We start from the raw sequence: 27,086 nt of genomic DNA, 5'->3' as shown, positions 1-27,086 counted from the left end.
CTAAGGGTGCTGCTGTGAAACTTAAACGTTATCTACAAGACCACTTTGTTTGCAGTATCAGATATTTATTATGTAAAATCATCTAACTCGGTAACAGTCCCAAATAACCTGCGAAATCGTATCGTATCAAAGCACTTGAAAAGATAGGAAAACGTAGATAAACATCGTACGTTGATGTTTTCGATATTATTTGAAGCTGTAAGCAGGAAATTGATACTCCATATGAAGAACAAATTTCCGTTCTTATATCTCAGACTGAAGTACCAGTGCCCCCCTTATCTTAACTGTGCAGTCATCTCTGTGCAATTAATCGCAAAATCTCTCACTCCACTGTTTATTTGTTGACCAGAGATAACAATAAGTGGAAACGTAGTACTCTTCAGGTACTACGCTGACAAAATAGAACCTAGACGCACTATAAATACATCTGGGCAAGCCGGTCAAGTCACTCGCCGGGAACAATGCTGACATTGCTGATCGTCCTTTCGGTCGTGCTGACAGTCGGGTCAGCACAGACCAATCCCAGACAGTTCCCGGAGGGTTTCTTGTTGGGCACTGCCACGGCAGCCTATCAGGTCGAAGGTGGCTGGAATGCGGACGGTAAGTTCAGGTTGATTTTTCTGTATTCTGCATCTCTCCAACTGCGAGCAGGACACCCAAGTAAGCGAAGAGTTTCGTGGTCTCGTTCGGTAGAATGCCGACTTTACTTTTCATGAGCAATTTTTATCCATTTGTAGGTAAAGGAGAAAGCATTCAGGATGTCTTTTTCCACAACAACCCGGAACTGACTGCCGAAGGTGACAATGGAGATGTAGCTTGTGATTCTTATCACAAATACAAGGAGGACGTGCAGATGCTGAAGGCGTTAAACGTGAGTATATTTCCGCAAAAGGAAGGTTCAGTTACTTCTGATACAACTAGAGATCCAAAGCGACATACGTATTCACCGATTCGGATCTTGAGTCAATGTTTAAAAGGTGTTTCTCTAATTGCTCTACAATCTTTATCTCGCACGAAAATGCACGTGGTTTTGGTGCCCTAATTCATGAACATGTGTTTGCGGAAAAGTAACTATCGACATACTCATATGTTACATGGGAAATATGAAACAATGTTGCTCCTACCATTGGCAGTAAGACACCAAAAATATGCACTGAAATATTCATGAGATCCGCAAACAAATCTCATTATCTTTTACTTTTCATACTGCATTTCTAAGAAGGAGAACTGACTGTTTGAGATCCGGTTGTGGTTCACTTCAGAAATCACCCAGTGACCGTGTGATAAGACGGAAGGATTCAGAACTGGTAACAATTTTGTCTCATAGTTAAGGAACACTTCCTCAAAACTTAAGTCAGAACCGTGGTAATGGAACTACTTTTGCTTTACTTCAAGCTAACGTCTTACATTGTAAGAGACAAATATAAAAAATGAGAGACAGAGACAGAGAGAGAGAGTAGCTTTCAAAGATCTTAGTTAATACGTCCATTTTCATGCGAGAGAAAGATTATAGAGCTAATAGAGAAACACCTTTTAAACACTGACGCAAGATCCGAAATCACCCACAGATTTATATTAGAGTTCACAAATAGAAAATTATGTGACCACCAAAGGTACTACATTCAATGAATAGGAAACAGGCACAACTACACTAACTTCACCACATTGGGTTCATCACAGAACACCCCAAACATAGTGGTGATGTCGAAATAGTACACATATCATTCCGAACTTAAGTGTAACCCCACCATATGAGAGTTTTTATATTTCAGCAGTTGTCCTTTATTCAGTATAGTAAGAAAAATAAATTTCTGGCGACATGATCGTTTACCTCTTGTTTCATACGTCTTGTATGTTGTCACTAGATAGTCAACTACAAGTGATTCATGTTTTATAATTTTAAGTATTCGGCGTGGTGTAAGACTCAGACCTCACCACATCTACTACCTAATTAGTAACTTTCTTTCATGACGCTGGACAGTTCCTCCCGTTGGTATAATAAAAGATTTGTTGTATCCCGTCGTCTGCACTTGTTTCTCCATTTAATATTAGTTTTCCATCTACAATTTTCTTTAAGAACTTTCAGCATTGCAGCGCGTCAGCAATCGTTAAGTATCGAAATAATCATAAAAAATCCACCTCGATTGCATAAAGTACCTGGTATTTACCTAGGTTTCAGCGTGGATAACCACGCCTTCTTCAGAACAATTTTATAAAACAGTTTGCCTAAATGGGCATAGTCAAAGGCTAAAATAAACACCTACAGGGGCAAGACCCCATAAACTGTTTTTACAAATACATGGTACATATGTACCAAGTCAATAATATTACTTATCTCTGTGTGTGCTGCCTTGCCCCAGCCAACGTACGATGGTCACAGGCTCTCCACCGAACTGAGGTACATATGTACCATGTACTTGTAAAAAATTTTATGGGGTTTGCCCCTGTAGGTGTTTATTTTAGCCTTTGACTATGCCCATTTAGGCAAGCTGTTTTATAAAATTGTTCTGAAGAAGGCGTGGTTACCCTCGCTGAAACCTAGGTAAATACCAGGTACTTTATGCAATCGAGGCGGATTTTTATAATTATTACAATTTTCTTTCACTATTACCCTCAAACATTCGAAAATTTTTTGAAATAACCAGCAACTAGCTGAAAATAAGGAATTTTATTATTTTACCGTTTTCAGGCACCCAGTACCCTTTTTCATGAGATTATAACTATCGTATTATTAGCGAGCGTCCTCGAGAATTCGTTGAATCTTGTATTTGGAGCTACTTTCCATCTATGACTACATGTTTTAATTGATTAACATCCCTCTGCAGTTATTAAGGATTCGTAGCGCTTTTGTTTGTTCTAGAACATCTACGGCGTTATACCAGTTTTGAGAAATGGTCCTACTCAGAAGGCTTTCTGTAAATAATAACATTGTCTCACATACTCGTTACTTCCGTGTTACGCTATGGTCTAAGGCATCTTCCTTTGGGTGAACTTCGTCTCCTACCTCATCAGACGTCTTCAGGGCTACAAAGACAGAACTGGTTTTTGTTTATCTCGCCGAAAGCGACCGTTTGTTTATTGGTAACCGCGCAACGGCAGAGCTGTGACGTTGCCGACCGTCGCCTAAGGTAGGTGGGTCGCTCAGACGTGTGTTATACAACAGAAGATTAGGCAACGCTTGCTTTATTTAGCATTCAGAGGGTAGAAATTGTCCGATTCAATCATTCACTTCTCTTAAATTTGTTTCTGTATTCTGAATCTTTATGACCTCTCCCTAGATTCCAGAATAATAATGAGTGAAAATTCATGAAATCATAGTATCGCAGAATCTGTTTTCATGGTTTCTTCGCCCCTGCCCATCATCTCCTACATATGTTGCCCAAATTTGATTGCTTTAGGTCGGATGTCGATGCTTCTTTAAGGAGTTCCAATTTAGTGCGTAGTCCGTGATCTTAGGTTTCGCTGTCTCTTGAAAGCAGTGTCCCGGGTACGATTCCCGGCTGGGTCGGAGATCTTTCTCGGTGACTGGGTGTCTGAGTTATCTTCAGCATTTCCTCTCAGTTTCATATACGTGCAAGTCGCCCAAGTCGCCGATGTGACGTCAAGTAGAAATACTCGCCCGAGGCCGTCGATCTGGGATCTCCTGGCCAATAATGCCAGATGACAATCTCATGTCAGTTCCAATGTACCCTTGATTGCAAACACAAGGGGAGTTTCCCACACTCTTGCATGCCAAGCGGAGAGCGTACGTCCTTTGCAGTACTTAGACGTTCAGGCACTTTATTAGAAAGCCGTGTCATTACTGCCAGATCTGTAATCGGACCTTTTCTTTACACTTAAACTGCATTGGAGCAATATGAGAAGTTAAGACCTTCTAGCGGATTGTGTTTAGAACTTTAATACCTTCTTTTAACCAATCGAACCTTTTTTTTATTTTTCAGTAAAAAATCCACTTATGATAGTGTTATATCTTAATGCATAATAATTAATTAGTAATCTAGTGGAACATACCAATCTACATAATACATAATATTGTTGCTACGAGCTCTTCTTACACTGTGCTTCAACAGGCGGACGTGTACCGGTTCTCGATCTCCTGGTCACGTGTGCTGCCGAACGGGGACCTCGACGTCATCAACCAGGCTGGCATCGACTACTACAACAACCTCATCAACGAGCTGCTCGCTAACGGAATTCAGCCTGTCGTGAGTACTTGCTACAAACAGATGAATATCTGATGACATTCATTTTAAACTTCTGTCTTGCAGTACACATCTCTTATATCGAGTCTCTTCCATAATCATAGTTCGGAAACTGGAACATTTTGAAGAAAAATCTCAGGGTTTGGTACAACGGACAAATTGAACTGTCCGTCCCATAAACATTGCCCTTCTCGATCAATTTTTTCTATCTGATCTTCTAATTCTATTTTCTTTTATTTATTGCCATTTGCTCTCATCGCATAACCTAGTCACTGAACTGGACCGATATAATGTCAGGCTTTAGCTAACAGAGTATACTGTGTGGGTAAAAGCACACCATAATTGAAGCAAAATGTACCGGTGGCACTGATTTGCAGAAGATGTTGCCGAGATAATTCCGAATGTGTGTTTACGAGCCACCACTGCCTCCGGTATGAAGTTTTGTCCTAGTCGGGCAGACTGATTTAAAATGAAAACTTTTCGATGAAATCCCATGTAACTGGATTCAGATTTCACCGGAGGCTCATGGCTGAGGAATGTGTTACATCCAAGATGGCGCAACAACAGGTTTTGCTGTCGATGTAAGACGCCATCTAACGCACCAGAATGATCAGTGATGGATACGTCGGCAGCAGGGCGTGCAGGGGGACCTTGAAGATCACCTGACCTCAACCCTCTGATTTCTTTTTTAAGTCTGGGTTTCTTTCAAATGTGGAGTTTACAACACTCTAACTGATTCACATGGAGTGAAGCAGCTGTACGTGTTTAAAACAATTCGTATCTCACTGCATAGACGGGCGCATTATTGCATCCAAATGGCAGGACAACACATGGAACACCTTTTTTAACAGGTACCAAGGTACAGTGAACGGTAACGTCTAATGTGCTCAAGCAGTACCGTATTTCTTGTCGAGGAAGAAAACTAAGGCCAGTTAGACAGCTATGTAATCGAAGAGTCTACATTTCAGATACATCTGTACTAACCAGCGTAATGTTCCATGCTGGAGTCAACAACAGCCAATAACGGAACTTTCGTGAGCAGACCCATAACTACTGGAACGATTTTGCTTCAAATACTGCATACTCTCACCCACGTAAATTTTCACTGTTAATTAGGATGGATCACGTAGTACTATCAACCCGTCTCCGTAGCCATGGTCGCTAACGCACTCCTATGGGGTGGTGCTGGACTGTGAGGTAATCCGGTTCGAATCCTGGTGGTGAATAAGATTTTCACTTCCAGTATTTGGCCTTTCAGGGGACAAGAGGTGGTGGCGTAAAGTTTATGATCACCAGCTTTTGTGTCGATGTCCTGTATTTAATTGCAAACCTCTCCGCCGTGTGAGGGCCTGTGGCACTGTTGCCGGTGATCCGTCAGCCGGATGGGGACATTACACTAGGCCGCCCACTTGGTTCTTTTCGAGAGGAGCGGTGACACCGGTTTCGCCCCCTCCCTTCCCTTCATCCATTACAACAGAAACCACACACTGCAGCGTAAAAGTACTCATCGCAGTCATCCACATGACACAAACACACGCTTGTTGTAGAATTTTAGAACATGTTTTTTGCTCGAGTGTCATGTCGTTTTTGGAAACCCAGAATCTACTCTGTAGGAATCAACATGGATTCCGGAAACAGCGATCGTGTGAGACCCAACTCGCTTTATTTGTTCATGAGACCCAGAAAATATTAGATACAGGCTCCCAGGTAGATGCTATTTTCCTTGACTTCCGGAAGGCGTTCGATACAGTTCCGTACTGTCGCCTGATAAACAAAGTAAGAGCCTACGGAATATCAGACCAGCTGTGTGGTTGGATTGAAGAGTTTTTAGCAAACAGAACACAGCATGTTGTTATCAATGGAGAGACGTCTACAGACGTTAAAGCAACCTCTGGCGTGCCACAGGGGAGTGTTATGGGACCATCGCTTTTCGCAATATATATAAATGACCTAGTTGACAGTGTCGGAAGTTCTATGCGGCTTTTCGCGGATGATGCTGTAGTATACAGAGAAGTTGCAGCATTATAAAATTGTTGCGAAATGCAGGAAGATCTGCAGCGGATAGGCACTTGGTGCAGGGAGTGGCAACTGACCATTAACATAGACATATGTAATGTATTGCGAATACATACAAAGAAGGATCCTTTATTGTATGATTATATGATAGCGGAACAAACACTGGTAGCAGTTACTTCTGTAAAATATCTGGGAGTATGCGTGCGGAAACATTTGAAGTGGAATGATCATATAAAATTAATTGTTGGTAAGGCGGGTACCAGGTTGAGATTCATTGGGAGAGTCCTTAGAAAATGTAGTCCATCAACAAAGGAGGTGGCTTACAAAACACTCGTTCGACCTATACTTGAGTATTGCTCAACAGTGTGGGATCCGTACCAGATCGGGTGGACGGAGGAGATAGAGAAGATCCAAAGAAGAGCGGCTCGTTTCGTGACAGGGTTATTTGGTAAACGTGGTAGCGTTACGGAGCTGTTTAGCAAACTCAAGTGGCAGACTCTCCAAGAGAGGCGCTCTGCATCGCGGTGTAGCTTGCTGTCCAGGTTTCGAGAGGGTGCGTTTCTGGATGAGGTATCGAATATATTGCTTCCCCCTACTTATACCTCCCGAGGAGATCACGAATGTAAAATTAGAGAGATTCGAGCGCGCACGGAGGCTTTCAGACAGTCGTTCTTCCCGCGAACCATACGCGACTGGAACAGAAAACGGAGGTAATGACAGTGGCACGTAAAGTGCCCTCCGCCACACACCGTTGGGTGGCTTGCGGAGTATAAATGTAGATGTAGATGTAGGCAGTTCATAACAGGTCGGAGGAAGGCAACACCAAATCACCTTCCATAGGACCTCGGTCTTCGATTCCTGCATCTACTCCCCCTACACTCATTCCTTGAGTATGGGATTGTTGTATCCATACAGTTATTAACCAAACACGTGTATGTATATGTTTAATATAGCCCCTTCTATCTACGTCCACTGAGGCCAGGAAATGAATTTTGCAACCAGGGAATCTCTGGTTGTAGGATCTGGTAAAAACACGGACGGAAAAGACACGGACGGAAACATTATTATGGCCTGTGAAGAATTCATATGTCTTGGACATGTGTTTGATATGCATGCGGACTACGAAAATGATAAAAGCAGCTAATGAACCAGGGCCGGAATGCCGTAAAAACAACTAAATAGTTCATAGTACAGCATGCCCATCAAAAATGTCATTGAGAAGCAAATAATTATGCAGTTATTAATGTACGTTTTATGATTCAGAAACGCGGGACATTAGCAAACGCAAGAGACGAAATTACCAAGTCAGGGGCAGATGTAATGAGAAGAAACTGTAGCCGGCCATTGTTGCCGAGCGGTTCTAAGCGCTTCAGTCTGGAACCACGCGACCGCTACGGTCGCAGGTTCGAATCCTGCCTCGGTCATGGATGTGTGTCATGTCCTTAAGTTAGTTAGGTTTAAGTAGTTCTAAGTTCTAGGGGACTGATGACCTCAGATGTTAAGTCCCATAGTGCTCAGAGCCATTTGAACAATTTGAGCGTACTCGTTTGGCTCGTAAATCCTTCGTTACTGTCGATCATACGAAGTACGTACGCACATGTAAAATTTTCAAACTTGATTTTCTCGAAAACGGTCAGAGCTGTGTTTTTTCTATTTATATACCTCGCAGTCTTAGTCGTGCCCGGCGCAGCCTTTCGATATGAATCAAATCGGCGAATGGAAGTTCGTACAGTCCCATTGTATGTGAGGTAATGAAACTTGGGGGTGCACATTTGAATTTTAAACCATATAAATTATGGAGGTGTGAAAGCTGTGGAAGTTTTAAGCTATTGTAGTTTTTGAGACAACTGTGTGACAGATTGTTTTCCAAGTTTTGCGAAATACTTTTCGAATTACGTATTTATCTGAATCGAAATTTTTTGGAAGTTGTGTGAAAAAAATTGTTCAAATGGCTCTGAACGCTATGGGACTTAACTGCTGAGGTCATCAGTCCCCTAGAACGTAGAACTATTTAAACCTAACTAACCTAAGGACATCACACACATCCATGCCCGAGGCAGGATTCGAACCTGCGACCGTAGCGGTCGCGTGGTTCCAGACTGTAGCGCCTAGAACCGCTCGGCCACAACGGCCGGCTGTGAAAAGAATGTATTAAGGATTAATGTAAACAAATTATATAAATTGTTTTAATACGGTAATATCAATACATTTGAATAGTTTTTGTGGTCTTAGCCATCTTTGAGTCGTTAAAAGTGAGTGTGACGGCAAGTTATATTTGGAACACGGGAGGTAGGACAGAAATAAACCGTGACACTCACTTGAGTGGCACTGAAGGTGATTTGTAGGTAGATATCTTCACAAATACTGTAACCGAAAATCTTCCTGTGTCCAATAATGATGTGTTGCAATCGAAATGTGTAGCAATAACAAAGAATTATCGTAGTAACGAATGGTAGTACGTTTCGATATGATCAGTGTATTTCACGCAGATCCGGTTCAAGATATGTGAGACATTTGCTCGTGAGTAGCATAAACGTCTGAAATTTACAAGTAATGTAGAATATACATCGTCTTTTACGTCTATAGTTAAAGTCATACGAGTGTCCAGACCGAAAGTGTTTCGTTTCACTGAAGCATTTTAAATGATTAATTTTTACAAAAAATCCTCTCCACACAGGTGTTCGTTTTTAGTACACTGCACCTCACTGACAGAGAAAACTTTTATCTTTTGCTCGCTGTGAAGCTTTACTTTCACGGTGTGTTGGAGAATGCGATCCGCATTCTGCAGCATCAAATCAAAGTACACGAGGTGGTCATTGAAGATGCTTTAAAATAAAGCGAAACGCGTGTGATTTATATAAGACTTTTATCACAATCGCAAAAAAAACTGTGTAAATCTAATATTGCTTGTAAAATTGCAACTGTGGAAGACAGGCCTGAAAACAACAAAAAGAACAAGATATTCTGAAATTTCTACCAGCTTACAGACAAATTTCCTGATTTTGTTGGTACGTTGACTTCAGGTGACAATGTACCACTGGGATCTTCCACAAGCGTTGCAATACATTGGTGGCTGGGCCAACGAATTGATGGCTGACTACTTCGTGGAGTATGCCCGGCTACTCTTCGAGAACTTCGGTGACAGGGTGAGTGACAGTTACAAAAGAAAGTTTTCCAGTCGCCTTACAGGGACGTCGGGTGAGGTCTTCTTGTATTTTCTCAGGTGAAATGGTGGATCACATTCAACGAGCCCTCCGTCTTCGTGAACGGGTATTCGTACCCGCTGGTGGCGCCTGCACAGACTGCTCCGGGCATCGGCGACTACCTGGCCACACACACCGTCATCAAATCCCACGCACGGGTCTGGCACCTGTACGACGAGGAGTACAGAGCCTCGCAGAACGGTCAGTGCTACATCCTCGATACTTAAAACGGCTTTTAATGCTTCTTCTTTTCTCAGTTGTCAATCTTTCAGAATATGTATGTGGGATCAGTTACTTTTTTCATAGGATACAATATTATTCACCCCCACAACAGAGCACACTGGTCGCTTTGGAACGTTTTAGCACCGTGGGGTCATGTAACCTCCACCGCTGACGAGGAGAATACGGCAAGAGCCATAATCCGGTTTTCCATGAACTTCGCTCAGTGAAAGAAGGGGCCAAATAAGTGAACACGTCTGTCGGCTTGTTTGTAGGTAATCGACCGTTTGTGAGAACACGACAGTCAAAGTTTCCGAGGTACTTTGTGTCTCCTTCAGTACATATTGATTTCAGTCAAAGTGGTGACACAGCGGTTACCGTCGCGTCTTCACAGTTTTGCACCCTGTGTTCGAAATCATATCATTGTTTTTTTCTATTTTTGTCTTTTCTCTTTTTCATTTATCTACGTATGTTGCCGTGCGGAGTGGCCGCGCGGTTTGAGGCGCCATGTCACGGACTGCGTGGCCACTCCTGCCGGAGATTCGAGTCCTCTCTCGGACATGGGTGTGTGTATTGTTCTCAGGATAAGGTAGTTTAAGTTAGTTTACGTAGTGTCAAAGGACCGATGACCTTAGCAGTTTGGTCCCTTAGGAATTCACACACATCTGAACATTTTTTCTGTATGCCCTTAGGAGGCTACTGTGTGAATGCTTTTATCAAGTTATGGGATATAAAAGAATTATGTTAACTGTAAATTTACAACTGGGTTTCGCAATAAGTTTGACACGTTTATTATAGCATCTGTCTATGGTTTATTGCTGTCTTTTGACTTTGAGAACCAATTCGGGGACGATGTGTTTCCCTTACTGATTCCCCTGAACAAGACAAAACCAGCTGGGTAGGTCAGAACAGATTGCATTCGAGACCCTGCTAGCAGGCTGCAGGAATAAGCTGACGTACTTGGTGGTCGATCGGAATTCCCTTCTATGGAGCAGGTACGCAACACCACCAATATTACAGACAGGCCACGGAACAAGAAGTTCACCGAAAAAAGTTTCAGTTTTTTCCCATCCGTTTATTGTGCTACACACTCGTACAGTAATCTTCTATCGACTTGATTAGATACATAAAAAAATAATTAACTAAAAACATTAATCCTGTTCCCAATACGGGCGCAAAACTGAAGCCGCGACCCTAGCCACTGTACCAGCACTTCCGATGGAGACTTACGTGCTAAAGGGCACATAAAGTATCTCGAAAACTTTGACTTCGTTTTCTCAAAAACGACAGTCAAAGTTTATCTGAGAAATGGTCAAGTGTCTAAGTATAAATTGAGACATGTGTTGTGACACCCTCGTCCACCAAACGAACTTTCTGGGAAATCGGACTATGATACTTGCCGTGTTCTCCTTGTGAGTTACGGCAGTGAAACGGTGCCTGCGTCCCAGTCGAATGTATGGAGTCTGCGCATTAGTATGGGTCGACGTGGAGATACTTCACCAGAAAGGAACCTGTAACACCGCCGTTAATAACGTTACCCATTCTTGGTGCTTCAACTGTCCAAATTGTCTAGAAGGAACGATATACTATTCGCTGCCATGTGACACAACGCAACAACAGTAAGAAGATCTCAGCCGGCAGGGACTGAAGAGGAGTATCACGTCTTCCCATTTGCAATCTGTAGCGCCCCAAACGTCAATATTGCTTGGGGTTGGGCGACGGAGATCGGTGAGAAAGGGAGTAGTCAGATGGCCTAACTGACAGGGAGTCTTGACCTGACTTTGTTGTTAAAATCCAGTTGTTGCAAAAGGTAAGGCGCGGAAACACTGAATAACGAATATCAGGTGTTTTCCAACTTTCAACTTTGTTCAGAGAATACCTCCAGCATTTGCTCTAAATGAGCTGTTTCACCAAAGACCAGGTCTTTACACAGACACAGTGGCAAACTAGCACCGTTCAGTCTGTTAGAAGAACCTGTCAACACTGACTGCGCCTGCGCTTACCACACGACACGCAGGAGTCCTCAGCAACACAGCTAGAATTCCATCTATGGTTCCCAGCTACTGTAGATAATTTGCTCACTCCTGCTCCGCTAATAACTTTGTCTGTCGCTCCTAATACTGCTACCTCTCTACTTCCACTACGACCTGCCTGACCTATCTGTCCTCTACTCCTATTCGCTCTGCCTTGAGCCTCTGCTCGAAGTGTCTGTACCCGAGTTTTAATCAATTTCCCCTTCGGCTCTGCCAGTCCCTGATTCGGCGTAAATTTCTCAATGGACTGTAATATGCACTCATCTGATCAGAAATGTTAACAGTGGTTTTTCCCTTATAATATTCAGTAAAAATTCTTCATTATCGATAAATCTCTCTTTTGATAGTGACGTTTTCCATTTCACTCGAATGTTTAGTGGAAAAAACCAAGACGTTTCTTTCGTCTTTCCATTTCAAGACCCCAACTCTTTGGCTATTCTCTTTCGCAATCACGTTTCAGTTTGTTCGCTACAACTTCCTTGGGAAATTCTTAACGATTAATTCGAAAGAAACCGCCCAAATATGTATCCTTTCTTATGAGTCTGCTTGTCAAATCTACACTGGTATACCAGTTATCAGTACGTAATACATGGCTTTTCCTGTGTACATCTTGACACAAATTCATAACAGCATTTGCTGGTGCGTTATTTTCTTTATCAAGTACTTTGCCAGTGTAAATTCGAAGACTGTAGCAGTACCCATTACCGCAGCACAATTTAAACATTTTGATGTCATAGTTGTTTTTCTTTTGTTTCAAATATTGCCTGAGGATAATTTGTCCTAGGAAAAGTATCAGAAATTCAACGATACATAATTTTTCGACAGGATATTAATATTCTTTTTAAATTTTTGATCAATTCGTCGATGATGAACTGAACTTTTGAGAGACGACCTGAATCACCAATTTTTGTATTTCCTACGAGAAGTAGCATTCTCAACAGAATTTCGAAATAATCACTGTTCAGTAATTTCCGTGGGCATGTCTGAATAAACAGTGCCTCCTTGGACCAACATAAATATATTGATAGAAGTTTCCCCAATCGCATCCTAAAAAGCAGTCCTAAATGCCACTTTATTTCATTTTTGTTTCTTGACCCCCATTGAATCATAGGTTTCGAAACCACTGTCGTTCGCGTAGCATAAATTTGTTTGTGTCACTTATGTGTTCAAATATTTCATCTCTGACAATAAGCCCATAAAACTATTCGTATTTGTTACACTTTTGCACGTTTTCAGCACTCACATCGGCACCTTGGCTACTTGTAAAACACACAGCATTTAGCTGGTTGCTTAGAGGATCAAACTAATTATCAGTGTCGGATGATGGCAGTCGCTTTACACGGCTACGTTTTCGTGGTACAAATAACACACTCGGTGAATCACTGTCTTCTCCTCGTGACATATTTGCTACAATGGGCAGCATAGGATTTTGAAAATAATCGCTGTAAAACTAGCCTCTCTTAACGCATGTGTGGCTTTCTCTAGCTGGTTGTCTCTTGGAGGGTCACTCCTTACCGTACCGCTTTTGTTTATACGCCAACTCAACAACTGCCAAATGGTGTACTTATATTTTTTTTTATTACTCCACTCAACGACAGTTGTCGCGCGAATGTATTAGACGGTAACGCCTGCGATTTAGGTGACCAACACGGCGTGGCTGTCGGATGGGTTGCTGCCCAGCAGGCGCACTATTACGCGCCGGATTATATGTAATACGAGGACTGTCCAGAAAGTCAGTTCCGATTGATCGCGAAAAGGAAACCACATTGAAAATCAGAAATGTTTTATTTGTATCAGTTAGCTACACCTTCCAGCTACTTCACTACGTAGTCGCCGTTCTGACGTAGACATTCGTCGTAGCGTTGTACCAACGTTTCAATACCCTCATCATAGAAGACAGCCGCCAGAGCTTTCCGCCAATTCTCTATCCTGGTCTATAGCTCGGTTTCTGTGCCAAAATGTTGTCTTCATAGCCAGCGGTTCATGTGGGCAGAGATGAAACTCAGAGGGAGACAATTACGGGCTGTATTGTGGGTAATCAAACATTTCCAATTGAAAACGATGCAGGAGCAGCTTCGTTGCCCCTGCAGAATGTGGCTGAGAATTGTCTTAAAGAAGAAACCGCACGACAGTTATGTAATTTTGTCTGCATGGCTTGAAGCGAAATCTCTCACCAGGTCCTCGTACTTCGCGGGGAACACTATTTTCTAGACATCTTTACGCGCTCACTGTGCGCTCAGAAATGAGAAGAGCGACTTGATGCTATCTAGGGTCATAATAGAGACACTGCCCAACACATCTGTTCAAAGCTTTATTCAATTATCATAGTCGTTTCCATTTCGCGACCGATCGGAACTTACTTTCTGGACACCCCTGGTACATTAACTGAACACAGGTCAAGTGGTCAAAAATGGTTCAAATGGCTCTGAGCACTATGGGACTTAACTTCTAAGGTCATCAGTCCCCTAGAACTTAGAACTACTTAAACCGAACTAACCTAAGGACATCACACACACATCCATGCCCGAAGCAGGATTCGAACCTGCGACCGTAGCGGTCACGCGGTTCCAGACTGTAGCGCCTAGAACCGCTCGGCCATCACGGCCGGCTCAAGTGGTCACCTACACGCGGTAATGTGGACTCCACGGAAAGCACAGTAAAATCAGCTTCTCTCACAACGTGTTAAGACCTGAAATACAGGGCTTTAATATTCCACAGTAATTTTTAGCTTATATTTAATAGTAAACAGGCCTTCGAGTTCCTCACTTGTAGGCCATTTACACCGTATATTTCAGTCTTTGAAGATGAATAATGTTCCTCCAGTTGCTAACGAGGTGTTCTATAAATTATACATTAAGTTCATAAATTATCAATTTTATTCTGTTTCTATTATCCCCCAGCAAACTTTGGTTACCGTACAAGTTTGTGCAGATACGAGGGCGTTCTGAAAACTAATGTCTTCAATCTCTTTGTTCTGTTCTCAGTACAGGTTGAGGATGTCTTGTATATTATTCGGTCGACTATTCCGCTTCGCTAAGCCAAGTTGTAACCCTCTGCTGCTAGAGGGCTCCAAATTGTAGCGTGTAGCGGTAACTAAGGCTGTCCGTCAGTGAGAAGCAGCGTGCTGTAATCGAAAATACGGATTCTAAGAGTTCGCCCAGACATGCAGCACCCTCTCCTTCAGAAATACAATCTCTACTTGGCCCCATTCGATTTTCATCTGCTTCCAAAACTTAAAGAACACCTTCGAGAACTTTACTTAGAGGGTGATGAAGTGCTGCAAGCGGAGGTGATGTGGCTCCGTCAACAAAAATTCTGCAGTGATAGTATCAACAAATTGTCATCCCTTGGGAGAAGTGTGTTCGTCTTAGACTATATTGAGAAATAAATACATTGACTTGAAGAATAAAGATGTAGAATGTTAATAATGTTTGTCTTATTTGAAAAGTTTCAAGAGTTTTAACTTAAAAAAAAATTCGGAGGTATTACTTTTCAGCATGATCTCGTAATTCAGTTATTTTTTAGTTTGTTTATGATTACATTATCAACAGCATTTCCTAAAAAGGCTGTTCATGCGTAGAGGAGAGGAATTTTGGATATTTTATGGTTACTGAATTATATGTAAGACATTTATTTTAATGGAACTTTGTGGCAGATTAAAACTGTATGCCGGAACGAGACGCGAACTCGGGATTTTTGCCTTTCGCGAGCAAGTCCTCTACCATCTGAACTACCCAATCACAACTCACGACCCGTCCTAACAGCTTCAGTGCTGTCAGTTCCTCGTCTCCTACGTAACAGACTTCACAGAAGTTTTTCTGCGAACCTCCTGTGGTCCCGAATTCAAGTCTCAGTCCATAATACAGTTTTAATCTGCCAGGAAGTTTCATATCAGCGCACACTCCACTGCAGAGTGAAAATCTCATTCTGCATTTTTTTTTATTTTATAGGTAGCGTGGGAATAACTATTAATATGGACGTGCTTGCAGCACGTTCCAATTCTACAGAAGATTTAGAAGCAAGTGAAAGAGCGAGACAGTTTCAGGTGAGTTTGAATACAGCTTCTCCTACTGCAACTTCACAAGATTTTTTTATGGTGATTGTTGATTTTCTTAGGAGTACAAGCAGTACACCAATACTATGTTGAACCCTGTGAACGACTTTCTATTACCTATAAGAAAGCAACGGATAGTGATAAGTGTGAGGTGAATGCTGAGAACTTCTGTGTTGCAGTTTGGTATTTTCGCACATCCCATCTTCACTGAGGAGGGTGATTACCCGGCTGTGGTGCGGCAGAGGATAGATGCGAACAGCGCAGCTGAGGGACGACCGCGCTCACGACTGCCATCCTTCACACAGGAAGAGGTCGAGTACATTAGAGGTGAGCACTTCAGCTAAGTTCTTTGATAAGTGGACGATGTAGTCTTGAAATCCACAAGTGGTCTCATTTACAATCGACTGATTTTTAACTGGGTTGTTATTATCTTCAACGTATACCGGACAAAATACTATATAAAAAATACTAGATACTAATACGTATCTACAAACAGCTTATGTAAGCAACGTTTCATGGTGGGTAATAGAAATAGAATAAAAGTGACAGTTTTTGGATATGATGTATAATTTGTAAAATATTACGTTAGTAACTGCGGGAACTTCCTGTAACTACACGTCTTTTGGCAGGGCCCTCTATATCGCAAGGCACATTGTAGATTTAAGTGGACCTTACATCAAAAGTGCAATGTCAATTTTGGGGGATTCTCTTGTCAAGAGCACTTTGCATTTTTCAAATCTACATTTTAGCTGCCAACTTATTATATTTATGTTTGTGGCTGTGCAAAACCTATCATTTCAAATTATGTCATTTTATTCTGTGTAGTATTTTCTTCGATATATGTTGATGGAAATAACAACTCAACTGAAAACCAGATGCGACAATATAAACCACCAAAAAAAATTTCTGCCAGATAACATTACTGTCCCGTGTTTTCAGTTAATCAAAGGTAAAATATATGTGCAAAAAACATGTCCTTGTGTTTTATCGTTACATAAAGCAGTTCTCGTTTAGTCTTACCTACACTGATTTTAAAATAACACTAATATTGTTTCATGAAATTCTAGGAAAAAATTCACTGTGCAGACTTTTCGAAGAACTTCCTTTAGCTGACACTTGTCTTTGGATTTTGGTGACTTACAGACAGTAATTTCCTTGCAGGTTCAGCAGACTTCCTAGGACTGAATAACTACTGGACGAACTATGCGTATTCAATACAAATACCCATTAAGCCTTCTAAAATATATGACTCCGGCGTCATCACTATTACTGGTGGGGTAAGTAGAAGTGACCATAATACGTTAATTGGTAGTGAACATGTATTCACCATATTTTACAAATAAGAAGTAATAGGTAAACTTTAATTACTAACAACTACACGGGCTGCAGACGGCTTCATTCGTCGCTGTTGCTACGTCTTCAGTACCAAACGAGAACGTGGTAAATTAAATTCCAACCTTAGAACCCTTACCAACTTCATTTCTATGTTCTGGAAAAAAACATACTGAGCTCTAAGCGATATTGATGCTGACACCAATATAAAATCAAAAAATTCATTTTAACGACTATTTTAAACAACATTATAGTATAGAGACGAAATAAAATTTCACAATTTATGATTTCCCTTTCGATACAGTAACTTCATAAACAGTCTTGTACAGACATCGGTTTTTTTCCATTAATTTGAGGTTTCCCTCCGCCTTTTCCAGATAATTTTATCTGCAAGTAACGGCTACACCTGACACATGACCAATTTTACATTTTCACGTCTGTTGCCGCCCCTAAAACTTTTTCTCACTATAGCATCTGCCAGCACGAATTTCAGTGTTTTAGCCTCTTCATATGTTTTTAAAACGGATGCTTGTATTTGTGATAAAAAGAAGAAGTAACGTAATAGTAACAACCATTATTCAGTTACATATTTAGTATTTCACTGGGGATATACGAATCTGCGTCGCCTTCAAAATACTTTTCATGGGACTAATCTCTATTGCTGAACTGTCTCATGTAGTGATGGAAGCAGTTTTTACAGTCTTCCGGCTCTTCGGCGGCCTGGAATCACTTACATTTAATGTTCTTCTTCATTTAAAGGAAGTGGAAAAAATCAGAGGAATAGAACGTAGAGCAGAACTGGTGAGTGGGGTAACTGCCAAACTGCTTTCATTTCGATTTGTGAACTCGACGACAACGTTGTTGCTGAGGAGGGACACGTCCTTTGATCGCCGTTATGCACGGCGTTCATTTTTCCTCAGTGCCGTAAGCAATCACTTTCGCACTTGAAAGTAGTAATCTTTGAGAATAACTTTATACTACAAAATCAAAGTAACATTGTTTTGTGTTCGTTCTGCCTGTTTATCTACCTTTTGTCGTGGGGTTGAAGCTGTAGTCTGAATTTTACATGATTTCTGAGGCATAAACGTAACAGCGTGCCTCGTAGCCTGCAATGATTTTTGAGAAAAACTTAATCATCGTCATCATTGTTGTCTTTAAGGATAAGGCATTTTGGTGTGTGCTGTATCACAATTGTTCGTGCCATCTCTTTCTACGATGTTCAGTGCATCTATTTCCTATTAGTTTTTATTGTATTATATCTATGGTTGGACATGGTCTTTCCAGCTCAGTCAATGTATCTCAGCTATAATCGGGATGCATCCTACATGTATCTCATGTGTAACATAAGTGGTTCTTTTAATTTCTAGTAATGAATATCCCGCTATAAAACTGAGTAGATACGTCTATTATGATACGATTTGTTGTAGCTGATCTGATGTTAGGTCCCAACATTCTCTACCATACATCTGACTAGGGAAATTTACAATTTTTATCATATATATTTACACTTCCTGCAATTTTATCGCCGGCCGGTGTGGCCGAGCAGTTCTAGGCGCTTCAGTCTGGAACCGCGCGACCGCTACGGTTGCAGGTTCGAATCCTGCCTCGGGCATGGATGTGTGTGATGTCCTTAGGTGAGTTAGGTTTAAGTAGTTCTAAGTTCTAGGGGACTGATGACCTCAGCTGTTAAGTCGCATAGTGCTCAGAGCCATTTGAACCATTTGTAATTTTATCACACGGTCTGTAAGAGGAACTTAGTGGACACATTCCTCGGCAGTTTGCACATTGTGATTTATTTCCTTTCTTATAGGTAAGGAATATGAAAGATCCATACCATTCCTCTGGCACACGTCCGCTCAGCTAGCAAACTTAATGTTTGCAACGGCCTATTACAGAACCCCCGGACAAGTGAAACAACATTTATGAAAACAGTTTTTGTGACCTAATTAACATTTTCTCAAAGATGACAGTCACCTGATGAAATCTGTAGTACAAAAGCGGGAAAACACATTATTAGTGCCCCTCCACATGTGAACATGAAATTCTCTCTGTCTCCACTACTCCCTCATATCCATAATCGTAAGTAATAGCAGCAATGAAACTAAAACCCATGTGTAAAGAGATGAGCCTGAAGCAAGTAAGAGGTTTTAAGAACAATCGTTTTCTGCCACACGTGTTATAACCAAATCAAAATGGAGTACTAGAACGTACTGGAAACAATATGCTATTATTAGTGAGTGTTTCGGAGGAGGGAGGAGGGAAAGATAGTGAGCACACTACGGCTAGAGAAACAGTGTGAGATGAATATGTGCGGAGAAATCATCAAAATATGTAGTAAGTTTCTCTTTCTTTCAGAGATATCCTTGGGGATTCCGAGAATTACTGAACTGGGTTGCTAACGAGTACCCTGGATACCCAATTTTCGTGACAGAGAATGGTCTGTCGAACTCAGGAGGACTAAATGATACGGACAGGATCGAATACTTCATCGTAAGTAAAGTGTGCAACCACTGTCGACTATTTCTCTTACAGTCACCGAACTCATTTTTCTGATGAACAATGTAATGCATTGTTTTCAGGGTTACATGGGAACCCTACTGGAAGCTATATATACTGACAATATTCCAGTGATCGGATACACGATATGGAGTCTGATGGATACTCTGGAATGGCGTTATGGTTTCACGTGAGTATCTACCATAATTAATGTGTCCAATGATCAGAATTCTGTTTTCCCTGTAATAAAACTGTGTTGACCTCTGGGCTGTACTGTCCATTCAACATATAGCCTAAGCAGAAAATACATTTTTTTGTGCAGAATTTGATTCACTTACTTAATAAGTAATCAGAAAAGTTATTTTACAGCATTTTGGAAACAGACAGTTAATTTATCTTTTAAGAGCGCTCTGTCTTAATGAAACTGCCACAAAAATTTACTATGTTCATGTCTGATAACGCCCCTAGGAAATATCCCAGGCGATCTAAGAGGAACCTTACTAGGTAGTCGTATGTTGACAAAGAAAATAAACTATATCAGTGGGAATTAGTAAAAGGCAGGGTTCCTACGAAAGAAATAATACGCTGAAGCGGACGTGTATCGAATTTATGCGTACATGTAAGACAGTCATGACGGAATTATAAAGTTTGTTTCATAACACGAGAACACGAGTACCAAATTAGACGATCGCAGTTTCAAGGAACTGGTATAAATACATTCACTGTCCTGTTGAGTTATTGCATTGTTAGTACTTTGTCCACCATCCGTTCTTTCTAATTACCTCAAAAATTCTCTACGGAATTGATTTTGTTAGGGTTTGTAGTTCTTGCAGTGAAATTGTCACCCACTCTTCTTGTATCGCTCTTTTGAGCTCACATGCGGCCTCAAATTGCTTTCCATTGCGATAAACATGCCTTACAAGTATTTCCCAAGGGTTTTCCTCGGGATTTCATGCGCGACAGAGCAAAACATCGATTTCTTTATTTCCAAAACCACATTTTTGTTGTAACAAAAAGATGCACAGATGCATTACCTTGTTGAAGAATTAGAGTTTCGTTCCCTAGATACTCATACATTCTAATCAGTTCTATCTCAAGCACCTCAGTGTACATGTTGGAGTTTATTCTGGTGTTTAGCCAAGCAATAAGTGATTTATCTATAGCGCAGAAGACTGCCCAAATCATAACATTTCCATTGCCAAAGCTTCTGCTCATTCTTTGCCTGCTGCTCTGTTCTCAGGTCATACTAATAATACTGAAATCCATTCAGCCCATCTAAATTAAATGTCTTCTGATCACTGAAATCAGTTTATCCCATTCTGAACTCTATGAAATATGTTTTTCTGCAATCTATCCTGTTTGTATTTGGGTGTTAGAGCAGGTTGCTGCTGCTTTCTGCAACATTTCTTAAGCGCGAGATGTTTGTCATGCGACAACATTTATGCCGTTACTTGTACCTGTAAATCAGCAACAAGTCCGGAATAATAACGGTTTCCGGCCCTTTCTTTGCATAAAAGTAACGGATTCAATGCCACAGATAGTTTCCTACTTCGCCCACATGTTCTGTTCTGTCCATACCGTCCGCCAAATGTAATGAAATTATCAATCGCTGTACTTGAACAATTCAACTTCTTGGCGATTTGACGATCAGTCAATCTCATTACCTTGTGCATACCAATTTTTGCTTTTCCGTCACATGATGACTTTATTCATAACATTGTCACAGTCGTGGTTCATGCACACAACGCTTACTCTCACTAATGGTATCTGTTTCCTGTCTGCGGCGCAGGCACGCACGCACACACTAACACTGCACAAAGGCGACTGCCTTGATATCGAGTTCCACCCTCTACTACCTGCATTGTTGATGTCTTGTTAAGTACTGTACTACTGACACCAAATGCTGTACCATTTGACTGAATTTGTCGGTACACTGGGTCTCATACTTTTGGATATACACTGTGCACAACTAGTTTAGCGGACGATATTATTTGTCCTACAAATACCCATGCCTTTATACGAATTTCCACTGCTGGTACTTGAATTACGTAACCATTACGGCAGCTTACCTGAACCTCTCGATACCATCAATATTTTACTGTGTTTCTGTAAAGTAGTTGACATATTTCTGAGACAACATTCAGATTTGATTTCATTTGTGATACATCGATATGTTTATGTTGCAATGATATTATTCTTATGTGTATTCTTTCTTTTGTCACTATGATCTTTGACGTACTTGTAACTCTGATTTTTGGGCGCGTAAGCAATTATTAGTTGTTAGAGAGTCGGACCTTGAGAAAGTCAAGTCTTGGACGTTATGTTGGAAAGATGCATAACGTAGTCAGCTTATAAAATGCGAACTTTAACAGTGACTGTGAGGAAGATGTTTTCAAGTATGTTTTATATTGTGAAGTGATGTTTTGTGTGTTACGTGATATAGCAGCGAAAGTAATAGAAAAAGAAGTGTAACTTAAATTCGGAGTGCTGATTACTTTTTTACATCACCATTGTCCTGCAAAAGTGTAATCTTCAAGCATAGTTTGTGAAGCGCATCTATAAAACTTTTGAATATCGCAGAATAAAACCTAGGCCTCTTTGCATCCGAGCTTGGAATCATCACCACCTAGATTTTCGACGATTGAGCCATGATTTTACGACGAGACCAGCGTGGGAAACACGAAAAGATTAGTGCCTAGTTTTTTCATTATTACATGAAATGACTTTATTAACTGTGCTCTAATGACACCTGCCACAAAACAACTTTGTTGTTGCCCGAAAATGCAGTATTTAGCAGCGTGAGCAACACCACAATCATTATTAAATTTTGACCTTTGTTGTGGTAGGGTTGTTAGAAGTAGTACGCAAAATTCTGGGAGGCAATGTTGAAGTGAAAGCAGCAAGATTGGTTTACCAGAAAATTACAGGAATTCAATAAAATGAAAAACAATTCAAGGCGAAAACTTCATTATTTGTATAGACAAGAAAAGGAAAATGAGCCGAAGGTAAGGAAATAATGATACACTCGAAGACAAAAAAAGAGGTACCACGATGGAATTATAAGAATGGGACGGGAATCAGTAGAAGTGGTTTACACGTACAAACAAAGGAGTACAATTACAGAAAATCTAAATGATTTATTCAAGAGAAAAAGCTTCACAAATCGAGCAAGTCAGTAGCTTCTTGTTCCACCTCTGGCTCTTATGCAAGCAGTTATTCGGCTTCTCATTGATCGATGAAGTTCTTAGATGTTCTCCTAAAGGCTACCGTGTCAAATTCTATCCACGTGGCGCATTAGCTCGTCAGAATCCTGAGCTGACTGGAGGGCTTAGCCCATAATAGTCCCAACGTTCTCAGTTGGGGAGAGAACCGGCAACCTTGCTAGACCAGATAGAATTTGGCAAGCATGAAGACCAACAGTGGAAACTCTCGCCGTGTGCGGGCGATTATTATATTGTAACTCTAAGCCCAGTAAGCCGAGGATGCTTTGCTATGAAGGGCAACGAAACAGGCCGCTGGATGTCGTTGACGTACCGCTGTACTGTAAGGGTACCGTGAATGGCAACCAAAGGGGCCCAGCCTTGACATGAAATGGCATCCCACACCATCACTCCTAGATGTCGGGCCGTATAGCAGCCGACTATCAGGTTGGTATCCCACCACCCTGTCTCAGATCTTCTCTTGTCATCGGGGCTGATTTCGAAGCGAAACTCATCACTGAAGACAGTTCTACTCTAGTTAATGAGATTACAGGCCGAAGGAGTGTATGGAGACCCCCCAAACAGCTGACATGTTCATGGAAGCCTTCCAACAAACCGCGCTAAATTCCGCGCCATTGCGCCCACGCTGCTGGCTGTGTACGTGGATGACACGGTCGTTGTGTGGCCGTATGGGGATAGAAAACTACATACATTTCATGAACACTTCAATAGCTTACACAAGAACCGAAAGTTCACACTAGAAATGGAAAACGACGGAGCGATTCTTTTCCTGGATGTGGGGGTCAACAGAACATCTAGCGGCAAACTAGGCCGCGAAGTCTGCAGGAAGCCGACGCACACCAACAGATACCTATACGCAGATTCGCACCATAATCCAGGACAAAAGAAAGCTGTGCTACGTACGCTGGAGCCAGGAGCTCACCAGATTAGTAACGGCAGCCACAAATAACAGGAGCTGAGCGAGCTGAAGACAACATTCCGTGCGAATAGATACAACAAGGCAGACATACAACGAGTTATGAAGCGCAGCGAAGACAAAACATGAGAGACGTCAGTGACCGTGTAGGCAAGGTTCTGCACAGCACAGGAATCAAACCTTTGTTTCAGAGTGGCCACAGTATCCTAGATTTGTTGAAACTCTCTAAGGATTCCGTGAATGCTCACCACAAGCAAGTGTCAACGAACTTCGGTCTGAATGCGACGAAGTCTATGTTAGTGAAACCGGGAGACCAGTTAGCACTTGCGTTCCAGAGTATGAACGTTACGTACGACTGAGACAGAGCAACAAGTCAGCTGTAGAGCTGTAGCAGAACACAACCAGGGCTGTGGCAGTCCTATCAATTTCTAGAACCTCGCGTGCTTGCCCGGCAACCGTGGATGCACCAACGGAAAATAAGAGAGGATACTGATATAATTAAATGCCATAACAGCATGAACACGGAGGATGGCTTCAGTTACCTGTGGCCTTAAGGTCTCGCTGCAGGAAAGCACCATCCCCTGGATACAAGCTGCCCATTTCTCTAGAAATCCAAGCACCAACGTGAGTCTGCCCGCCAGGCGCGTACCACAGTGGCACAGGCAGCTGACAGCGGATATGCCACCTTCCACCAGTTGTCCCAAACAGCTACCAGGGTAGCACAGGTAGTAGCATAGCGTACATCCAACGCTCCAAAACAACCTCTTCAAACTTATCCATGGACTCTCAGATATGTGACGTCGGTAGCCATCAGATAACGGAAAATGACAGAATATGAAGCGAGACATTGGCCACTACACAGCAGTGAACCGCCCTGAAGAGTGCGCGGCAAGTCGGCCCAAACATGGGCACTTTAGCTGCTTCAGCAGTTACAACGACACAGTCCAATATCCAAAAGTATTTTATTCAATATCAAGACGAGTCTGCATCCTCGTTCTCCTATTTGATATTGACAGGAGTGCAGAGGCGACAGGGAAGAAAATTATCTGTGTGGACTCAGGAAGAGGAATGGTCTGGAGAATCAACAGAAGGAAAACGAAAAAACAGGACATCACTGAATTTTTATTATGGTCACAGCCTGTAGGACGGTACAGTGGAATAAAATTGCAAAATTCTTCAAGAGAATGATGATGATGTGTAAAGGTAAAACTTGTGAGAGAAATGTTGTCTGGAATGATGAAGCTACACACAATTTAAATTAAATTTAAACCAAATAAAGATGGAAGTAACGACAGCTAGCTGGCAAGAAGAAGCAACGTGAGTGAGAAAAAATTTCTTAACCTAAGAAGTATACTAAGTAAGATGTGAAGACGAAAGTGTGGCACACTTTACTAGCCGACAACCGGACGAGGAACAGCTTCAATATCAAAACATCCCTACTGAGATCAAATGATATAGTTTTCACGGTCGCTGTGGCCGTGCGGTTCTAGGCGCTTCAGTCCGGAACCGCGCTGCTGCTACGGTCGCAGGTTCGAATCCTGCCTCGGGCATGGATGTGTGTGATGTCCTTAGGTTAGCTAGGTTTAAGTAGTTCTAAGTCTAAGGTACTGATGACCTCAGATGTTAAATCCCAAAGTGCTTAGAGCCATTTTTGTTATAGTTTTGAGGAAACTATTACTGTGTCACGTGGTGAATCACGAAGCTCTGTGGAAATGTAAGGTGCACTATGTAAAATTTGAGCTGGAGTAATTCAAATATAAGGTAATGCAGTGTTACAGTACGACGGTAAAAATTCAGTGACCAGTTAAATTAGGAACGAAGAGGAATTACAAAAGTAGATGAGGAAACATGTACACAGGAAAGATTTGCCGGAAGAAAGGGCAGCCTTCTGTGGAGATGTCATAAACAAGTGAGGAATAGTTAACATAGGACAGAGAATTGTAACTGAAAATAAACTGCAGGAGCGAACAAATATTAGCATGTTTGACATGATCAGTGAATGACGACCAAGTGTGTAATAGGTACATCGTGGCGAAATGTATGAGAATAGCTAAAGGAGAGGGGGTGGGAGTATTGGGAGGGGGAGGGGGGGGACATGTTAATAAATGTCTTGAAAGACTCGGGAATGCCAAAAAAACTTAATTTTGCCTTGCAGTATTTACCGTATACCCTTTCGATTAGCCAACGAAGAAGCAGAGTATGTAGGTCTCAGCCTGTCGGTATTTTCTTGGTGGCCTTGGGGGACTGATGCGTTGACCGCTTGCGTGACACCTTACATCACCAACGATTTCAGCGTTCACCGAAATAACAGAACAGAAAGGCCGTATATACGTATCGAATTAAATCAGGTTACCCTGCGGAGCGTAATCTACTGGCTAATTGTAAATCTCTCTGAAATGAGAGATATCCTTACAGTCTAACTACCCTCACAGCAACACATGCGACGGAAAATGGATACTGGAAGAGACTCGCATTTAATAATTTCATCTTGGAGAATGAAAGCGTGTCACCTCTGTCAGTCTTCAGAGGTTTCGTAAATATTTTTGAGTCATGCCACTTGCACTATATTTGGTTACTACTTCAGGTCTTTGTTTACGTTTCAGGTAATACTTTCATTATACAAGAGTTCTTATGACAACCACAACTGAAAATAATCATGCTCCTTCGGCTAGTCTACCGAAAGAAGTTGATCCCTTTTGAAACACAGTTTTCCTCTCTCTCTCCCTCTGTCTTACTATTTATTTTTAAACGCTGTGCTGTTACCGCTTCAGACATACCTGTCAAACGAAGATTAGTATGAGCGCACAAGAACTCGCGCGCGTGCGTCAGTCCGTGCGTGCATGCATATGTGTGTGTTTGTGTGTGTGTGTGTGTGTGTGTGTGTGTGTGAGAGAGAGAGAGAGAGAGAGAGAGAGAGACAGACAGAGACAGAGAGTGAGAGAGAGCGTGTGTGTGTCATGTATTACAACGTATCTCACAATCTCTGTCCACGTCTCTCTGCAGGAGATCGTACGGGCTGTACGACGTAGATACCAGCAGTCCAAACAGGACGAGGACTCCCAAGGATTCAGCTGCCTTCATATCACAAGTATATGGAAGCCGACAAGTTCCTGAAGAGTACATTCCTTAGAAAGTATTGATAGAGCGATGTGCGAAGACAATGGGTTGTGCATGATCTGTACTTTTGCAACTGTTGTGGCACTATTATCTTTTAAATAAAAAACCCAAAAGAAAAATTGCTGTAAAAATGCACGACTTTATTTCTGTTATCAGCCTTCACTTCGATCCCTCTTATCAGAACCATAAGTGTACTGTATCTCTGAGTTCATCGTTACTTTGAATCTGGAATCACGGACTAGTTACTACAGTAGGGCCGTCAATAATAATTATTGAG

General features: G+C 41.7%; 1 protein-coding gene across 1 annotated transcript; it reads left to right on the top strand.

The window, feature by feature from the left end:
* Nucleotides 1-461: 461 nt before the first annotated feature.
* Nucleotides 462-26,822, top strand: LOC124805571 (myrosinase 1-like). Its single transcript, XM_047266137.1, has 11 exons — nucleotides 462-600; nucleotides 738-871; nucleotides 4,071-4,205; nucleotides 9,242-9,364; nucleotides 9,442-9,622; nucleotides 15,624-15,718; nucleotides 15,907-16,054; nucleotides 16,889-17,004; nucleotides 19,415-19,549; nucleotides 19,639-19,745; nucleotides 26,696-26,822. Exons 1-11 carry the CDS (start codon nucleotides 462-464, stop codon nucleotides 26,820-26,822), a joined length of 1,440 nt encoding a protein of 479 aa, XP_047122093.1.
* The last annotated feature ends 264 nt before the right edge of the window (nucleotides 26,823-27,086 follow it).

Source organism: Schistocerca piceifrons, chromosome 7 (assembly GCF_021461385.2).
Source record: "Schistocerca piceifrons isolate TAMUIC-IGC-003096 chromosome 7, iqSchPice1.1, whole genome shotgun sequence".
Classification (NCBI taxonomy): Eukaryota; Metazoa; Arthropoda; class Insecta; order Orthoptera; family Acrididae; genus Schistocerca; species Schistocerca piceifrons.
This window is presented reverse-complemented; position numbering and strand designations above follow the sequence as displayed.